This window comes from Myripristis murdjan, chromosome 22 (genome assembly GCF_902150065.1).
Source record: "Myripristis murdjan chromosome 22, fMyrMur1.1, whole genome shotgun sequence".
NCBI classification, from domain to species: Eukaryota; Metazoa; Chordata; class Actinopteri; order Holocentriformes; family Holocentridae; genus Myripristis; species Myripristis murdjan.
Window position 1 is genome coordinate 11,470,296 of NC_044001.1, and position 21,296 is coordinate 11,491,591.

The window sequence follows — 21,296 nt, forward strand, 5'->3', positions numbered from 1 at the left end:
TAGAATCTAATTGTGATGATCAAACAATACCATGAATTGTAACTTTAAAAAAAAAAAAAAAATGGTTTAAGTGATTCTTATGTCTGATTTTTTTTTTAACAATTCAGAAAAACAAATTGGCTTACATTATTGCACATGTTTATTGAACAGGAATAAATTTTAGCTCAAAGCATTAAATCAAATCGTTGACTCAGGTTGAGGTTTACAAATTCAAATTGAACTGAATTGTTCAACTAAAGAAAAATCATTCTGAAATCAAGTCACTAACTAGCAAAATGCAAATGGAACTGAATGACTGTTCATACACTGACAAAAAAGGCAAAGGCACTGGCACAAAATGGTGACACTGCCCACACCGCCACATAGAACCTTTATTTGTTTTGTGCAGTACACACCTGTACATCTCCAGGGTCTGTGTTAACTGCAGCACATTGTTGTAGTTGCCAAACAGACTGGAGATACACACTGTGAAACTGAATTGGAACGTGTTCACCCCCTTCCCTCCGGACTCCTGGTTTTGGACGGGGAGGAAAGTCTGGCTGAATGGTGTCATGTTTTGAGAGTCAGGCAACAGCGTAACACTGGGGTCCTTGCAGTCTTGGGGCATCGCACACATCACGTCCGTAGTCCCAAAAGGAAATCCAAAATTGTCTGAGTGCTGTAGAATCCCAGCTGGACTCATGGAGTTGTGTAACTGGTTATTACAGCAGAAAACACAGAGAAGAGGTTGAATGGAGTCTCTCCTGAATATGCCAATAATGCGTACATCCCCATGTTTCACCCTCTGGTCCATATAGGCTGACACCAGCAGATGTTTGGTGTTGTTGAGATGAATGATGGTCTGTCCAGGGGTCCGCAAAGGGCACACAGACGGAGGCTGATGCTGAGGCTGAGGCTGATCCTGAGTTGGAGTCTGCAGATTTGGGATGGTCTTGTATGCCAGTGGGGATTTGATGAAAAATACGACAATGAAGACGAAGCCAACGAGAAGAAGGAAGATGAACTTCCCCTTATATTTTTTCCATATATCCATTCAAATGACGACTGGATGGATTCCCAACCTGAGGCAGAAGATATAAACACCATTTCCAACATTAAAAATGGGACATTTCAAGAGCCATGCAAACACTATGATGTGGCCCCTTGTCATTGCCACAACAATGTTAACAGGGTGTGAATGCACATCTTGCACAATTCCAAAATATGCCGTGATAAAGTATGCTCTCCAATTTCAATTGTCTCAAGTATGTTTCAGCAGCCCCTGTCCTCATGATGCCAAAGATGATTTGACTTCACATTCTGTATCAGTCTATTTTTAAACTCTTTTTATCCATTTTACGTTGGGTTTTGTTTTTTACCTGTGTATAAGCCCTTTTTATGTATGTATACATGTATATTTAAGTGCTATATAATAAAGTTCTTCTTCTTTCTCTTCTTGTTCTTATTCACCACACACTGTCACTATATGTCAGTAAAGAAAGCTGAAAAGAGAGAATAAATACAAGTCTTTGGGAAATCTGAGCTGGGTTCCCCCTCAGGGACTAGATGTTATATGAACAAAAAGGAATGAAAATGCTTGTCACTCATCTCATGTTACTAATACAACGACACCTCACCCTGCATCTCATGTTATTAATTGTACTCAACACTAATGGTGCTTTTCCACTAGTACCTGCTTGGCTCGACTCTACTGGCCTCGACACGGTTTCGGTCGTTTTCCATTACAACTGAGTACCACCTCGCCGTGGGTGGAGTCGTCATAGCAAGGTGGCGCACCGTCCAGCTCCCTCTGAATTCTTTGGGCCACCAGCAAGCACAGAAAAGTCTCCACCTCTTCATTTGACCACGGTACCGGTTTGCTTGCCATTTAACGACTTTGCCAACTTCAGCAATGATCAATGTGCACGGTCGCTGTTGCCGTTTTTTTTTTTTTTTTTTTTAAATGCCGGGTTTGGTTTTCGTGAAAGAGTCGGTCTCATGTGTTGTCACTCCCTGTCCAATCAGTGCCCTGCACGGCGTTTACGTCACATTTCGGCTCAACTCAGCTCGACTCAGCTCGCTTGGAACCCCAGCCGAGTAGGTACTAAAATGGGACCTGCTACCAGGTACTACCACGCAATGGAAAAGCTTACAAACCGAGTAGAGTCGAGCTGAGTCGAGCCGAGCAGGTACTAGTGGAAAAGCACCACAAGCTGAAACTGTGTGGTGCAGCAATGTGGCAGTGACAGAGAAAATGGCTTGTTGGTCTTATTATGTCATTTTGCTATATGGCTTACCGACACCCTTTATTTTTCCCACAATAAAATAAAGGAAGTAACAAGGATGATGGTTACTCTCTCCCCTGTCTGGACAACTGTATGTTATCATGTCAACTGCAACATACAAGACGTGATTTATGGGTCACTTTGTGACAAAAACATCCTTTGACTCATAATGTCCCCGGGGCTACTTCTTTCAGGGCCTACTCACATTAGGGCCATTTGCTCCGTATCGTACTAAATCAAAAACGCCCCCCTCCCCAGTCCCCGGCTGGCCTGCACTCACATTACCTAAAGCCCAAATGCGCTCAAGCACAATTGCCCCCGGTATGCACCGGTATATCATGTTGAAATACGACAACATGCATGGTCCGTACATAAATCAATATAGTTCAAATACATTCATCATGTCTTCCTTTTAACTAAACGGTTAAGGGATGTTCATTTACCTGTACAGTTTCCGAGGTAACTTCCTCATTCTTCAGAAAGCGTCCAACTGACAGTTGGAGCGGCATATCAGCCGGATCTGACAGGTGTGCCATAGCAGCCAAAAAACATACTATATAAGAAATTAAGGGTCAAGGATTCATTCCCACATAGACTGATCTAGGTTTAAAAGTCTGATAGCAGATAGGATAAAAGATCTAGAATAACGGTTGGTTTTCCTGAGTGGGACTTTAAAACGCCTTCCTGAGGGCATAAGCTGAAAGTTAGCCGCTAGGATGTGGTCATGCTGCTCAATAATACCCTTTGCTTTATTGACCACCTGTTTGTCCCAGAGGAAGGGCAGATCTTCCAGCTGCACCCCAATTATTTTGGGGAATAAAAGCAAAGTACTCCCACCTTTGTGAAACTGCACCTGATTCGACTGTTATCACACCATTGAATGACAGGGGTTAGCAGGGCCTTGCTGCACTTTCCAGTGGGTCAAAGGGCTATTAGGTGTTTCTAATATTTTGTACTCCTTATTTATTTACATGAGGGGGGCAGAATATTACAGACACCTCTCAACAACTGCAAAGTACATCAGCACCATTGTGTGACTATCTCACTGACCAATACATTATTTACATACTAATAAGAGTCCCTTCTGTGATAAGGTAGCATAATAACAGCCAGGATAACGATCCTTAGCACAAGTTACTTTGCATTATATCCTTTCCATTGTCTGGGACTTTGACTTTTTTGATGCTATTGAAGCAGAATGCACAAAGGCATATGCCTTCATATAAAAGCCAGTTTCTCAACTGCAGCACCTGCAGAAACTGATACTGCAACAGGCCCAGGAGGGGATGATGACTTCATTTCTTGTACTGTCAATACTTGATTTATTACCATTACTTGAAAAAAAAAAAAATACTATTACTAAAGACATGAATAAATAAATAAAACAATAAAAGAAAGAGATAGACAGATAGATAGATAGATAGATAGATAAATAGATAGATAGATAGATAGATAGATAGATAGATAGATAGATATAAAAATACATTTTTACATGGTAACTGGAATTCCTTGTAGCTACATATTATTAGATAGATCTTATATTTAACTGCATTCCTACCTGAGGCGGATGGAGTAGTCTAATGCTGACAACTTTCACGGCAATGTTTAACAGCCTTATCAAAGCTGCTCCAACGTATTTGCAGTTCGCTAGAAGTGGAAAATAAATTTTAGCCTGGCACTGACAGTGTTGCTACGTGGAGAACTTATCTCCACAATATTTAGGTCACAACACAGTAATCACACCAGTAGAGCAGAATGGGGAGACTCTCATTCTGTGCACTATCAAAGAGATTGGGGCATAGGAATGTACCAAAAGCAGCACACAAAGTCTCAAAGGTCAAAGGAAGATCTCCAGCTCACCAGGTGAACTGATTGAACAGGTGGAGTCAATACTGGATCATCTGCATCACCTGTGTGTTTCTAAAATGTTGTGCAATTAGTGTAAATAGTTTTGTTCAAAATAGTATGGCCTGGTACATCATCCACAGTGACTGTACCCCATTTCCACCCGTCATTGCAGCGCTCATCTCCAAAGTCTCTGCCTAGCCTACTCCATGCCAAAGGTTCATACTGTTCATACTGACACTGCAATATTGTATAGCCAGAGGTGCATGAGAAAATACTTATCTGCTTAACTGAGTTTACTCACTGCCGCTGACCAAAAGAGGTAATATGTTATTTGACATTATACACCCAAACGAGGAAGAGGCAGACTGAAATTACAAGCAGAGGCCTACAAGCAGAGCGGCTTATTCTCTCTACCACCTGTACTGAGGCAGACTGTATCCACAATCATACAGAAGACAGCAATAAAATGGACTGCAGGGTGAAGGTCTCAAATCTCTCCCGTCTTTCTCTGCAGTTTTGTAACCCCGGGCTACCGCAAACTTCAACCCCGCCTGCCATTCAACAATTTTATGGGTGTATGTTAGGTGTCAAATAGCCAATCGGCCAGAGGGCGAGAATAAATATATATAGGCCTATATGCATAACAACTACAATATCTACCATAATAACAATATTTTTAAAAATGCAATACTGCGACAAAAATGCTGTCAGACTGCCATATATTGTTGTAATGAATTTTGCATTTGTAGCAGAAGTAGGCATTAGTAGGCTATTAACAGCCTAGAAGTAGTTTTGTTTGTTTTTTTTACTCTAGCTAAAGGAAGTACCTTATCTTATAAGCGCAACATATCTGAAACACATTGCAACACCATAAACAGACCGACAATAGACTGCCCTGTAGGATCAATTTATAAAAATAGCTTTCCAAGACTACGAGAAAGTCTCGGAAACATCGTCATTAACGGTCGCGTTCATATTCATAGCCATTTTATATTACTGATGACAAAATAGAATAACGCGCCGATTAATTTTGGGGGTTCATAGTGGCCTATAGATTACAAGTTTATATCATACGGTTTACAAGACAGGCTGCTGGAGGAATATTTAGTTGTATGATTTACATGGGAGGTAAAAGTAAGCATTTATTCGACAAAGTACAATAAAGTTACCACAGCCAGCCACAGACAAATAGAGATATAGATAGAGGTATTTATCCTTATGTTAGTAGCGGTAAATTAGTAAATACTGGTGATAGTGCCGATCGGAATAGTATTAACACTATAAAAGTATTCTCTTACCCGCAGTAATGTTCTAGCAGCACGGCTGAGGAGGAAAAAATCTCCGTGTGGGTCTTCCTGGACCCATCCCTCTCTCTCTCTCTCTCTCTCTCTCTCTCTCTCTCTCTCTCTCTCTCTCTCTCTCTCTCTCTCTCTCCCTCTTCCCTCCCCACCTCTGGTTTCAGTAAAAGCTCGACATGCATTAGTGGATTGCAATTCTTCTTCTTCTTATTATTATTATTATTGATGTTGTTGCTGTTGTTGTTGTTGTTGTTGTCGTAATTGTCATTAATATTAATATTATTATTATTATTGAAAACCAAGAAAAAATACAATCACATCCCTTTGTTACGCACATTTTAAGTGGTCATTTTGGCTTATTGGTTATGTTTCCGGTTGCTGCTCGGGTTAGGCATCATGTGGCTCTGGCTAAAATTATCCCTTGCCAAGTCATTCGGGCCGGACAAACGCAACTGACGCTGTATCGAATGCACAGCCCGCTCCTCCTGCGTGTGTATCTCGCTACCATGTCCCTCCACCCATGCCAGCTAACACTGAAGCTGACCCGATAATAAACTTTAAAAATGCAATACAACTATCACAGCAAGTGAGGCTAACAATCAGAGAGGGCTTTACCACAGGAAAGAGGTAAAAGCCTAAAAGATACCTTTATTGCACACTCACTGTGGGGAGTCACAGACAAACTTCACAGCATATCCATCATTAGGTTTATTTAATTCTGCTTGTCTTCTGTTTCACAACAAATGGCTCTGTGGCTTGCCCAGCACCACCTGCCAAACACCAGAACGGAAATAGGATTTGATGAAAATGTTTTGTAGCCTGCACATGGACGTTGGGTATTTGACTCTCAGTGTCAATAGCTGCAGGTTATGTGCAGTGTATTGTGTTATATTTAAAATTTCCTATAGTGTCTGCAACAATCAATAACAGCCTAAGGGCCCTAACTCCCCTTCCACTTGGTTACCACAAACAGTAAATAAATACCTTTTGTAAAAGTGTCATTGTGCATAATGCCAGCCCAGCATGTACCCTTCTCCTATCTCCAGGAACTGGCACAGAGGTTACAAGATTATTTGGGTGGTTGTGAGATATCATTTGGCAGCAAAATTAATTTAATGATTGAAAAAAATAAACTTTTTATCACAAATTTAGCCATTTTTTCCTCAATATAAAAGGGTTGCTTACTATGGAGGAGTTGGCGTCACTTTTTAGCATTCTCTTCTCTTTCCTACATTCCCTTCTCATTTTCTCTTGTGTGCATTTATATGCTGCACACTGTTCAAACCTTGGCACAGCGGACTTTATGATGAAAGTAAGCACAAAAAAATAGACTACGAAGCGAAAAAGTGGCATGATTAGAAATACCCAGGGTGGTGTGGTAACTACCTTAGAATACCATAATGTCAAATAACTAACTCTTTGGGGTGCTGTCAGTGACCTCTGACCGTCTCTTTTGATTAAAAGGCAACAGACCACTCTTTGTATTAGTGCTTCTCTCACCACAGCCTGATAAGTAGGTGTGAATCATTTATAAAGTGCTAGATCCTTGAGGTCTGAGTGAAAATGATGTTCCCTTCTCTACCTGAGCTCTGACAGTACACAATGGGCTGATTTGATCAGTTTGATGAGCTTCCTCCTTTCTTTAGCACACAGTTACTTAGAGAGAATCACCTGCTATCCCTTTGGAAATTTAAAAGGTATTTCTCCCTGGAGAAAAAAGACCAGCCAAAGTAGCTGCCTTCTTTTTCAAGATAGCTTAAAAATAAAGTCTAGAGTTATTGTGTAGCTTAGTTTAATCAACTGTGGTTCTGTCATATCTGCCACATTAGAATTGTTATTAATTTTCCTGCATTTCCTAAATGGCTGTTGTCAAAATGATATTAAAAGCTGTCAGGCCTCCTCATGGTGTATTATCTTTTAAAACACTTTCCCAGGGGTTAACAGATGTTTTTCATTGCTATTGGACTATTTCAGTTTTCTCTAATCTATCCATTTAGGCCATGGTTTATTTTTTTCTTTCTGTCAGAGATTTTGTTAGTTTGCCCAAGAGTTGTTATAAATATTATTATTGTGTTCCATTAAACAGTGACAGTGGTTTCCCACCAGCAGATGTCACCATAGAGCAAATATTAACTGTCACTCTCCTGCTACATCAGTCTGGCTCTGGCTGCATAGAAGATATTTTGCTCCCATCAAGATTTGTGGCACTTTTCCACAGCTATCTTGGACTGGGAAAAACAACAGAGAGAGTCGTGAAATCATCTTTAGAAAGCCATTTGAAATTCTGTGCTTATCATGGACCCAAAACTTGTTTTTTTACACTTTGGGCACAGATATGGGAGGCAACACTGTTCTGTAAACTGTAGTGTTTCCAAACCTTTTTCTCCAGTTTAGGCTGTCTGCATGGTACTTGTGCTCTGCTACGGCAGACACTGAAGGTGACATTTATCTCGACAAGTGCATTTTACACCACATCTTTCAAGCATTTAGGACATTAACAGGCAGCTGTTTTCCTGGCTTCTCAAGTCCATCACACATCATCTGGTGAATTTATTTCCTTCTCACCTATCCCACCCCCCACACACAGTTCCTCCTTCCATTTCTCAAAATTTCTAAATCTGCACTACTGCTACTTTTTATGGCGGAGAACCAAAGTCTTTTCATTGATTTCCATGAGAGAGCTGCCTTCAGACCATATCGGTGGTATTTTGAACTGCCGACCACAAGGATAGAGTGAAGCGTGATGCAAAGGAGGGCTTTAGAGAGTCTACTTTGCATTTGATCGACCTCTTACTCTTTCATCAGTTGCGATGAGAACTTCTCCTCAGCCACGATTAGAGGGGCATGTTGAGAGATGTAAATTTAGACAAGATCATAGGAAAAGGCTGCAAGGCTTAGCCAGCCAGAAGTAAGAAAGATAAATCAGGTCAAACAGCACAGGGGACAGGAGCCCCAGGACACATTTTTGGAGAGTTTCAATCCAAATGTGAGATCCAGCATTGGAAAAAACTATTCCTGGCCAGAAGGTAAATGTGTTCGTTTTAACCTTTATTTATCCAGGGAAGTTTTACTGAGCATGCATGCTCTTTTACATCCTCACACACACTTACACCTGGGACCGCAACAGTTTTATTCAGTATGCCACTGAGCAGCTCCAGTGAAGTGTGTGGGTGTTAGATGCCTTGCTCAAGGGCAAGTTAGTTGTAATTGCTGAGAAAGAGAACATATTTCATTCACTTTCCCAGCGCAGACATTTCATGCACCTACTACACTTTAAGCTGAAATCTGTAACTTTCTGCACATTTACACATTAAGTACAGCGAGGTTGGGGGAGCATCTCATGTCTAGCAGAGCAGTCAGGTGATGTAAACGTAAATGTATCATTTTCCAAATTGTTGAAATTTCAAGGCAAAACAACATGAGATGATGTAAATATATTGATATGACAGCAGTTTCACAGGACGTTATAGCACCAGGTAATCTACCTCTGTATGTGTGTATCTTAGATTGCAGCTGGAGGGTCTGTGGTTGATTAATTTTGTTTGTACAGTTATATATATATATATATATATCAAGATGATACCATTATTTTGATTAGTAGTACTAGTAATAATAATATTGCTCTTTTCCATTGGGTCAACATATGTTATTCATACACATTGCTTTAGGTTTATTGAAGGTTACATCTTTTTCTCATCTATTAGTTTAAACTATACGGTTGTTTTAGTGTAGCAGCTCTATTTGAACTGACTTTATTGGCACTATAAACTAGGACAGGTGTGTCTTTGTATAGTCTTTAAAAATTTCCCTTATTCCCTCAGATTTCCAGTTTTACCAACTCGAGAGGATTTCTGGGTTCCTGCTTCCGCCTGTGTTGCAGAGTGTTTCCACAGGGAAATGCGCAGAGCGAAAGGTGAAAAACAAGAGGTCTGTGAAATATGGAGCTCTCAGAGGAAACATTCTGTCAAGCTGTTGAAGAGACTTGTAGAAATCATTGGGACAGGCTTCACCTTCCTGTTCAACCTGGGACGGACAACTTGAGACACCAATGAGAGGATGAGGGTTGGATCTTATTATCTCCCTCAGGGGAAAAAAAAAGCCTGGGAATGAGGTTACTTGACAAGTCAACTGATACTTTGGACATTTCTCCACAGTAAAGTATGGAGATGGTGTCCAGCAGCCACGGCAAATGTGCCTGTATTAGAGTTTTAGTATACTCTACCATACAAATTGACATCCCCATGGTATATTAATTTTCAGAAAATACAGATTTCAGATTTAACGATATAAGTGAAGTGATTCTTATTATTTTATTTAGTATTTTTTTAGGTTGTAACATCCCGGTCAGTTCAATACGTAGCGTCATACGTCTCTTTTAGAAGTCATTTCACGTGCTGATAGGGATTAGATAAATACAGTGATATAAACACAATAACCTCCATGCTCATAATATGTTCCCTGTGTGGCATAGTGGTCGCCCACTCCCTCTTAGGAAAGGAAAATTGACAGATTTGGGTTCCAACTCAAGAGCTGGTTGTGGATGTGGCGCAGTTAAAAGCAGACTTTAAAAAACACAACCAAACAAACAGGATTAGCTGTAGCCACAGTTAATCCCATTTTATTGCAGATACCTCACTGTGTATGTGTGTGTTTGAGCATTTGTATGTGTGTGTGTGTGCGCACGCCTGTATGCGTCCATGGCTGTATTTGCACATGCTTGCGTTGCATGTGCATTGTGTGTTTCCACATATGCATGTGTTCAGATTTTAAAGCAGTGTGTTGAGGAGGGATCCTATAGCTATCTCCATTTTTAGATGGCATAAATTATTGTGTTGGCAAGTGTTGGCAAGTGTGTATGTATCTGTGTGTACTGCACATGTGTGCATGTGTTGTGTGTGTGTGTGTATATATATATGCCAAACACACTCCTGTAAATCAGCTCCCTGAGGTACCACCATCTCTCAGCTCTCTTCCCATGTTGTGTAGCCTCATTTTCTGCTGGTGTGTACTGACGTGTGTGCATGTGTGCATGAGCGAAAGAGAGAAAAAGAGATAGATAGAGAAAGGATATATGTGGGTGTATGCATGTATGATACATACATGTATCTGTGTACTGCATATGAGAGTGTATGCATATACTGAAACACAGACAGAAGGAGAGGAAACAAAACAATAACCACAGTCAGCTGAATAATGGTTTTGATGAGGGGAAATGTGTAAGTGAATGACTACATCTTTGCCTGTTGTTATATGTGCTAATTGACTTGATGTTTCTGAGCCATTAGACTGTGTATTTTCATTGGCCAAGGGGCAATTAGCTTATCAGAGCGGAGCACACTTACTCAAATCCATAGTCACACACACACATGCATGCACGCACGAAAGCACACACACACACACACACACACACGCACACACACTCGCAAACACTCACAAACAGAGATACTTGACAGTTTGATCAATGGATGTCTTACTGACCATAATGACTTGGTCCAGCCCCCCTTCAATGCAGCACAGCTTGGGTCTGAATACAATAACCCTTTATCACAATCTCACACACACATACACACACACACATGCACACACGCACGCACACACGCACGCATGGACACAAATACAAAATAAAAGGCACATCAATCATAATCATAGGCACCTTTAAAGACAATAGTGCTGAGAAGAGAAGGGAAATGGCATATCCCTAATTACTGTCTCACTGTTACCCAATAATCACACAAACAGTAATACACACACACACACACACACACACACACACACACACACACTGGTGCAACCGGGGAAGTATGATGATGCTTTCTTCTTTCAATTCCTCATCCTCTTTTTGTGTGTGTGTGTGTTTTAAGGGAACTATGCCCGATGGACTCAGAGGAGCTCTTTGTTGTCTCTTCTCTTCATTCTCTTCTCTTTTTTCTCTTCTCTTTTTTCTCTTTTCTTTCCTCCTCTATCTCTCTTTTTTTCTCACACAGTCACAATAATAATAATAGTAATAATAATGCGATAATAATAATAATAATGTGATATTCAAGCAGCAAAGCAGCTAAGATATGAAGCAATGAAAACAATTATATGATATATAATAGAAGAAGAAAAAACAGTCACATACAATGGGCTACTACTACATAGCATTACACATTGCATACCCTCTCTCTCTCTCTCTCTCTCTCTCTCTCTCTCCCTCTCTCTCACTCTCTCTCTCTCTCTCACTCTCTCTCTCTCTCTCTCTCACCAGATCCATTCCCATAGATCCCCCTCCCATGTCTGAGAGTGGAAGTGATCTATTGATCCGGTGGATCTCTCCCAGCGACCCACCGCCAAGCTGGGAGAACCAGGCCTCCCTGGAGATGAGAGCAGCTAGACCGTCTCCCATCGATTAAAATGAGTCATCAACGCACCTTGCAATTGCATTCATTTTTTTCTGTGCAGAGTGTGTCAATGTGTCTGCGTTGGTATTGTATGTATGTGTGTGTGTGTGTGTTAAAATGCTCATGCAGAGTGGGTCTTTATTCTTTGGCCTGTGGGGACTACAGTCTGCATTGATTTTCTTGGAGGAAGTCAGCTTCTGTAAGTGGAAGGCTTCTATTGAATTTATTTCCCTTTTCTTTTCGTTCAGACCCCCCCCCACCCAACCTCTCTCTCTCTGTGTCTCTGTTTCTCTCTCTCTCAGTCTCTCTTTCTCCCTCTCCCTCCTCACTTTTCAATATCACATTCTGCCCTCCCTCCCTCCTGTAATGTTTCTGTCTTCCCTTTCCCACCTCTCTCTCTCTCTTTCTCTTGCTCTCTCCTTCCACTCCTCTCCCCTCCCCTCACTGTATTATCTTTTCACTTTTAATGCTCATTCTCAGTTCAGTTTTTGCTTTATTGGCATGACCGCATCACAAACTGTACAGCATCAACAAAGCGCTGCTTGAACAAAACAGTTCAAGCAATCAAAAATCTATAGTCTTGTGACAAAATTGATTATGCCACACATTCATATTATCTTTGGTGTGGTCATAAGGGCATTTCTGCATAAAAGGGACCAAGTAATTATTTTATTGCTTTATTATTAAATCATAATCCTCATTCTCTCCATGTCCTGACATTTCCATTTAGTCTCTGTCTTTCTGCCTCTGCTTCTCCCTCTCCATCTCTTTCACACAGTGGAAGGGAGTCTTTCATCCTCTACAGCCCAAGATGTTAGAAAAACAGAATCATTTGCATTGCGTTTGCAAAGATCACCATCGCATTCCCCACTGTTAACAGGCACCTTGCAGCCCTCTGCCACCACCTCCTCCCTCCTTCACCCTCCTCCTCGTCTCCTCAAGAACAGACATTGACAAGCTTCAGTAGGATAATTGAGAGTCCTATAGATCACATGGGGGAAATTGATTCTCGACTCCTTTTACCTCCTTTCCCTCCTCTGTTTCCTTCCTCTGTTCTTCCTCTAGCTGTCACGCTCTCTCTCTCTCTGTCTGTATCTGCCTCCTGTTACTGCTCCAGTCATAAGGTGTTGCCGCGATTCACTGCATGGGTAACTCAGCTGATCCTACTCAGTCTATCTATCTAACTATCTATCTATCTATCGGTGCTCATCTCTTCTTCTGTTTGCCCACTGTAACATGCCGTTCTCCACTGTGGCCATGAGGAGAAAGAAAAAAAAAATCGTGAAATATGCTACAAGTCTGACAACAGAAATGAACACCGACAGAAGGGAAAGAAACTGAGGCAAAAATGGCAACTCAAACACATTTAAAACATATTGAGCTGCACCCGGTTTTGCTCGAGTCTCAGCTGTCTCAAAGATTTAATATTCTTATAACCTCCCTATTTGTATTTGCTTGTCATTTCTGCAGCAAATTTAACAGGTAAAATTGGTAAGGGATTGCAGCCTTTGCCTCAATTCATCCGGTCTATTACACAGAGAGAGCAGACGGGTGCCCCAGTTACATTAAAGTAATAATCTGCAACATTTTCATATGAATAAATGTCAGTTTTGCTAATCTCTATTGCCGACTGATAGAACACAATGGTGATTAAAGCCATACCTGATGCATGACACCTTTTACATTTGCTGCACTGAACACCCAGCAACAGCGGCTTGTTTGTAAGAAATACAACAAGAGGTGGGTAGTTAGCATGAGCGGCGATAGCAAACATTAATAAACAGAGCCAGAAAAGAGTTCCACCTACAACAGAAAATCCAAGAGAAAACACCTTGCAGCACTTTTTGACTGGCACTTGATCTATGGGTTTAGAGGTTGGCCAGAGGTGACCTGAGAAACCGACCCGTGAAATTTGATTGGCCGCCCCAGGTGCCACCGCAAAAATCGAATCTATGATTGGCTATTGGCAAAGAGAGAAACATACACATACACGTGTGCTGCCAAGAAAAGAGGTGAAATTTTGTGATAATCCATCTCTGATCTAAAATATAGCAAAAGACTATAATTTCTCCTCTTTTTTTAATTAAAAAACCCCAAAGCAAAACAAAGATACATTTTTTGTAAACAAGATCTAATGACCATAAATTCCATTAGAAGTGAAAAATTTATGGTACTGAGTTGGAATAAAGTTGGATATAAAAATGTGTAGCACAGAATTGGATAATAATTTATACTTTTTGCTTTATCAAGAGTCAAACCAGACCGGGTTAAGTAAGCTCTCACTCTGTTTGGTTTTGATAATTATTGCTTGTAATTTGTCAGCTATTGAAACCGATAGTCACTTTCGGTTGCCAGGCAACCAGATGGAGAAATTTGTACCTATGGTAAAATGATTTCACTTTCTCACTGGCAACACCCAAAATAATCAAACCTGAGCAAACACACGCATCCCTACACACACACACACATACACACACAGACACACATACACACACAGACACACACAGACACACACAGACACACAGACACACAGACACACACACACTCACACTGGTGCAACCGGGGAAGTATGATGATGTTTTCTTCTCTCAATTCCTCATCCTCTTTTTTTTTTGTGTGTGTGTTTTAAGGGAACTATGCCTGATGGACTCAGAAGAACTCTTTCTTGTCTCTTCTCTTCATTCTCTTCTCTTTTTTCTCTTCTCACATGTTTTCCTCCTCTATCTCTCTTTTTTCTTCACACAGTCACAATGATAATAATAATAATAATAATAATAGCAAGCAAAGTGTGATTTTGAAAACCCAGGATTCACTTGCTTGTTACTTTTTGTCAGTTGTATAATGTGTGTGTTAGTATCTTATGCAAGACTCAAAATAACCAGACCTGTGCAAACTTAGGGACACACCTACACACACACACACACACACACACACACACACACACATACACAAAATACAAAAATAAATGTAAGTGAGGACACTGTCCTCAAGAATGCAGAGGCTGTATCATGTATCTCACTGCAGGCATGTGAGAGTCCTTGCCCTTTGTCCCAGCTGACATTTTCAGCCTCAAATACTGAGACAGAGTTTCTACATGGGAACTGATAACCAAAGAAACACCAGGGGCAAACATCAGTCTGAGCAGAGGTATCAGTGGTCAGAATTCACAGAGTAACCCACTTCTCACCCTCCTCTTATGCTCAGGTCAAATTTGACCTATTTTCAAATGTCTTTATATATATATATATATATATATATATATATAAAACATGGCTTTTCATGCATCAAACTACCTCAAGTACAAGCACAAACACACACACATACAAATGTGCTGCCAATAAAAGAGGTTAAACTTTGTGATAATCCATTAACTACGGTCTTCTGATCTAAAATACGGCAATTAATTTCTCATTTTTTCCACTTAAAAACCCAAACCAAAACAAACAAAAAGTTGGATATTTAAGGTGAAACACAGAACTGCGTGATAATTTATGTTATGCTTTACAAACCGTCAAACCAGAGCGGGTCAAATTTGGCAAAAGGAGGGTTAAGACAGCACTCACTCTTTACTGTTCAGATTCAACATATTTTATTGTCTGCTAAAACTAGGCTGCACACAATGGAGATGTCTGGAGATATACAGAAGTGATAATGTCATTTTAGCCAAAGATATTTTTAACATGGCTCTTGGTTATATAAAAAAGGAAAAAAAATGCCATCATCTTCTCATATATATTTCTCAGACTCAGACAAGGATAATGGGATGAATCAGCGGCCTCATCTCATGTGTGCCAGACTCAGAATATGTATATGCCGTCTGTGACCCTGTCAGCGCTGTGTGTGTCCAGAGGTGTTTCTGTTATGTTGTGGGGTGACTTCTTATCCTGGCTATAGTTTGCTGTCAGTCTGAGCAAAGCTACTCGTATCCAAATAGTGAAGAACGCTGAATATGTTTACTGAAACTAATTAATTGATACAAATACTAATCCCTGCATTGCTTCAGGTGCATCACGTCAGCGTCACCGTGACACTGACACTGACAGTGATGCTGAGAGACGTCCAGAGATACCTGCTGGGTGTCGGGGAGGCAAAGATGGCAGAGAGGCTCCGACTTCAGAGCTGAATGCGGCAGCTCCTCATCCTCCATCTGGACTGTATGGCATGCATCAGTTTTTCATTTTGATGTAAAAAGATATTATGAGATATGTGTTTTTTCCCCATCTGGAATAATTCCCCCAGTGTAAAAAAAAAAAAGAAAAAGAAAAAGAAAAAGAAAAAAACACAACCCAGTGCTGCTTCGCTTGTGAGTGACATGACACATAATGCAAAATTTGCTCCTCAGAATTTGTCACTTAGAGATACTTTGAAATGAGGAGCAGCAGAAAATGTATTAAATGACTTGGGTGCACTTATTATGTACTCAAGAATTTATTCCAGAATTACAGGCTGTTCAGCTAAATTCAGTGAACTGAGGCGTGGGGTTTGAAGTGGCGGGGGTTTACTTGGTGCCACCCTCAGTTCAGTCTGTGCCCCACTTGTGCCACGCCGGTCAACATAATCTGGACACGGCACTGTCTCTAGAAATGCAGTGCAAAAATGCTACAATAATGAGTGTTTAGCATCAGATGCTGCCAAAGCAAGAATCTCTCTGTTAACCACTTTTATGTTTGAGGGTCCAGAAAATACCCACGCCAACTAAACATGGGGAGAAGAAATATTTTTCAGCACTGACATCAGATAGTAGCGCGGAATAAAAATAAATAGTCCTGTAGCCAATGCAGACGGTTGTGTTTTTCTTCACTGTTGCAAGGCAGGGTTGTTTGCACATTGATCTGCCTTTCACTACTCCGCTCCTCTCTTGATATGGATTCTTTGGCTCGGCCTTGACTGGCTCGTTTATACTCAGTCATCTCGCTTTGCTACCGACTCTGAGCGGTGAACACAAACAGCCGGCCCCTCGGCTCGCTTCTCCATCCATCTGCTCTGTTTTTGTCGCTGCATTTCTCTCACTCCTTGTTTCACCTTCACCTAATAACACAATTACAGTGGTACGTTGTTATCGTACCTGTCACAGGAGATCAATTACATGTTCTTTTATGGGTAAAGACAATTTTCCAGCCTCTTGGGCTTACAAGCCCTTTTAAAAACCCGTCGAATAACGTCAAGAAAGCGTTGTCATTAAGCTAAAAACAAAGATGTTTTTCTTAGTTCCTCAAAGGCTGACATTTTGAGAAACAAGATTTTTACCTGACAGCAGTGTCATGATTGGATACGAATATTTTTTCTATCTTAATGTGAACAGCTCTGTTCAAAAACACAATAAAAGCCTGTTGGGGAGAGAAGAATCATTACTTGAGGGTCATTAATATGTCATATGTACAGGATCCAGTCTGTATTAGTGTTACTATTTTGTTCACCAATGATTTACCTCCTATTGTGTAAAAATTACTGTCATTTACTTAATGTGGTACCACTCGTTTTGCCAGAGAGCCTTTTTTAAATGGTGGATATCTCATTTTGGAGGGAACCTCTGATTTCTTCTTAATCCTTCCAAAAAAGCAGTGTGTAAAACCCTACTTGCTGCCTTTCATTAGGAGTCATTAGCAATTAAAATGTTGTTTATCATTACGATAACACCATTCTAAGACTTAATCACTCAGCTTAGCTTTGTGGCCGTGCAAACCTGACCCGTTTCAAGCCCGGCATCACAGTCTAACCATCCGTTTTAACTTGAATCAAGCTGCAGCTGAAAGCGCGGTGTAGTCGTGCCGCCTCCATCTACAATAGGAATAGAGAAATTTGTCTTTGAAATCGGTCATAATTTAACTCCCTTCGTCTTCACAGGGTATGTGCTGACAAAGTGAATTTACAGTATTGAACAATGGCAATTAACAAAAGGCAGTAAGGAAGTGGAGCAGGCTGAGGAGGGAGCGTCTTTGGGAGAGACGAAGAGAGCCTTTACTTCCTCATCAGTAAATCCTTGCTGACGGGCACGGAGGATTCTCTCTCTCTCCCTCTCTCTCTCTCTCTCTCTCTCTCTCTTTTTTCCTGTGTTTTAATGAGCATGCACACACACTTTCACACTTTTTGCACACCCACACACATACACAAAAACCCACTATCTCTATTTCTTGCTCCATGTTTATTCCATTCTCTCTGACTCTCACGTGCACACAGACACACACACACGAACTAAACTGTAGAGATTGCCTCATTCTATCATCATTGGCCTTATTTTGAGGGAAACGTGTACAGGCATATACTGCAGAAGAGCCTGAGTGAAGAGCTGCAGACTCTGGTTCCTATCAACAAAGTAAAGTATTACATTACATTCAAACCATCTCCTCTGTTTGCTACTAATCTAATGCCCCATTACCTCTCCTGTCAGCATGGAAAAATATGGAAAAAACGGCTACCTGACGCCCGTGCCCCACGCATGAATGGGGATGAGCAGCAACCCGTAATTGATGTGTTTGTCTGTGCATGCATATGTGTTCCGGTGTGTATGTGCGCGGTGTGTGTTCTTGTTCATGTATACATTGTGTGTGTGTGTTTGTGTTTGTCTGTGCGTGTGCGTAGAGAAGGGGATTGTTGATTCCCTGGCAAGCAAAACTATCTAAACAGTCTAAACAATGGCACTTTAAAAATCCCCTGACACTCGCGTGCACAAACACACACACACACACACACACACACTGTTTGTGATCTGGCATGTGATCTGTGAGAACAAACCCCAGAGTGGACACTGTGACGGGAGTGATAGCTCTTGTTTATCTGCAGCTAGAGCTGGATATTTACCACAGTAGCATGCAGGTGTGTGTGTGTGTGTGTGTGTGTGTGTGTGTGTGCGCGTGTGCCTGTACATCTGGCTGTATGTGCACGCGCATGCCTTTCGTGACCAACTCAAGGCTTTCGGTTGCCAGGCAACCAGATGGAGAAACTTGTACCTATGGTAAAATGATTTCACTTTCTCACTGACAACACCCAAAATAACCAAACCTGAGCAAACACACCCATCTCTACACACACACACACACACACACACACACAGTACGCAGAGCAAACACACTTAACAGAGCAAAGTGTGATTTTGAAAACCCAGGGTTCACTTGCTTGTTACTTTTTGTCAGTTGTATAATGTGTGTGTTAGTATCTTATGCAAGACTCAAAATAACCAGACTTGTGCAAACTTAGGGACACACACACACAAACACACACACACACACACACACACACACACACACACACAAAATACAAAAATAAATGTAAGTGAGGACACTTTCCTCAAGAATGCAGAGGCTGTATCATGTATCTCACTGCAGGCATGTGAGAGTCCCTGCTCTTTTGTCCCAGCTGACATTTTCAGCCTCAAACACTGAGACAGAGTTTCTACATGGGAACTGATAACCAAAGAAACACCAGGGGCAAACATCAGTCTGAGCAGAGGTATCGGTGGTCAGAATTCACTTGGGTAACCCACTTCTCACAGTCCTTTTGTCAAATTTGACCTGTTTTCAAATGTTTTATGTAAAAAACACATTGCTTATCATGCATCAAACTGCTTCAAAATAACACAGGTGACAATCAGAAACTGGAATGCTCTTAAGTCTGAGTTTGTCTTTGTTAGTTTTATGATAAGCCTCTGCAAAGGGGTCAAGGACCGTATCTGATCAGTCTGACTGGCTCACTGACACTGACCAACTTTTTTTTTTTGTTTGTTTTCCAACTTATAAAAAGGACAGTGTGTGCACTTTCAGAAGTTATTCACAAGAATAACAAGATGAGTGCGCCATATTTAGCAGGGAAGCTAAATTCCATCTGCAGTCCTTACAAAAAACATTCAAACAATCAACACAATAAAACAAGCATTAAAACAAACACAAAAACCTGCACAATCTCACAAAAAAATCCAGGTGATCATTGACAGAAAACGGCTCATACAGATAAGACGTTAGCTCTGACAAAGCAGTTCTCGTTTTCAAGTGACACGAGATACGAGAGTGAGACCACAACTGAAACTTAGAGATAGAAAGGGTACTAACTCAGAGGTAAAGAGAGCACAGTGGAATTTTCCATTACATCAAGGACAAAAAAAAAAAAAATTCCTAGTAGAATTCCTCATATAGCAAATATTTCACTCCACTTTCAAACTGACTCAACCTCACACCAAAAAACTCAAAATATCCGTTAAATGTCCATTAAAATGTATGACACGTGGCCTGGATGAGCACCTGATTCTGATAGGCTGGCAGGGTGTTGATTAATTCCAGATAACCACATGGATGACATCGCATCATCACTTTTTTTTTTTTTTTAATTAATGCACCATGTTGAGACTGACTAAACGATATTATTGTGCACAAAGGTAGCAGTCAGGAGATGGGCATCACTTTAATATGACGGCACCAACAACGGCTTAAGCAAAACCAGTAATTCAATTATTTTAGCTTCATTAACTTTCTTCATCTAATCATCTCAGCTCTGCTTGATCTGTCTCCCTTCATCTGAATCTGATCCCTCTGCCTCCATTTGGCTCCGTTACAACAGAGCAGTAATGCATCCAGAAGTTACAGGACTGATGACTGTCTGGGGGCAACTTTGTAAATTACTGTTTAATGTTTTCAGTTTTTTTTTTTTTTTTTTTTAAATTAAATTAACTGAAAGATAATATACAAGACACCACTGCTACAAATTCAGCTAACACTACAGTCAATCAGAGGATAAATTGCTACATATTTCTTTGCTCTCCTTGCCATGTCGGCTTTTGAGAAAACAAAATTTTGAAGATGAGAATGACAAGTCTATCTACAAGTTTAGAGAAAGTCACTTGGAATTAAATGAAACTTAATACTCACTGGATTGTAGATAAGCGTCGTTATTTTCCTCCACTCAGTACTCCATTTGATTGGGTTTAAATCTCTTTATCAAGATTCTTGGTATCTGAACGTCATGAATAAATTAATCACTGAACAATATCACCTACCCCGAGCCAAACAAATACAAAATTTGACATTTGATTGTGTGTTTGTTTAAGATGCCCTTGCCTCCTGGTTTGGTGGAATTTTTGTCGTCAGCACTTTGGTGGCTACAGCCGTGTGGGCCACAGGTTGAAACTGTCCCCAAACACACACACAGACACACACACACACGATTACCACATGTCCCATTATTTTCATTTGCAGTGGCTTAAAATTACATAAGACACAGTTTGTTTGGTTTAGAATTTTTTATTAGATGAAGCGTTTTCTAGATGAAGCATGCACATTGACTTTACATTGTTTTGTCATGTTGCTGTTGGGGTTAAACTAGATTAATTTCTTTGTCTTTGTCTTGAGTTACCTGAGTTCTCCTCCTGTTCTGGCTAAAGTTGGAGCTGAGGGTGGGGCCTGGCTTTATGGCCAAGCCATGGACCGTACCAAGAACCCTGATAGCATGGGGGGTGGCAGGTGTGTGTGTGTCAGGGTTTCTTTGTATGAGTTTTAATTATCGTCTATGTCAGGCGTGTC

The 21,296-nt window shown here is 40.8% G+C and overlaps 1 protein-coding gene across 3 annotated transcripts in view; it reads right to left on the reverse strand.

Annotated features, from left to right (window-relative positions):
- The window catches only part of LOC115354213 (uncharacterized), a 30,348-nt gene extending 9,622 nt beyond the window's left edge, over positions 1-20,726 (reverse strand). The window contains exons 1-2 of one of the 3 annotated variants that reach the window (XM_030044488.1): positions 20,646-20,726; positions 396-1,061 (exon numbers count right to left, since the gene is read on the reverse strand). In XM_030044488.1, the coding sequence (XP_029900348.1) occupies positions 396-1,033 (638 nt within the window). In that variant the 5' untranslated portion in view covers positions 1,034-1,061; positions 20,646-20,726. Of the gene's footprint in view, positions 1-395; positions 1,062-3,822; positions 3,868-5,410; positions 5,482-20,645 lie in introns of those variants that run through there. The other 2 variants (XM_030044486.1, XM_030044487.1) reach the window with 2 other exon arrangements.
- Positions 20,727-21,296: the final 570 nt, after the last annotated feature.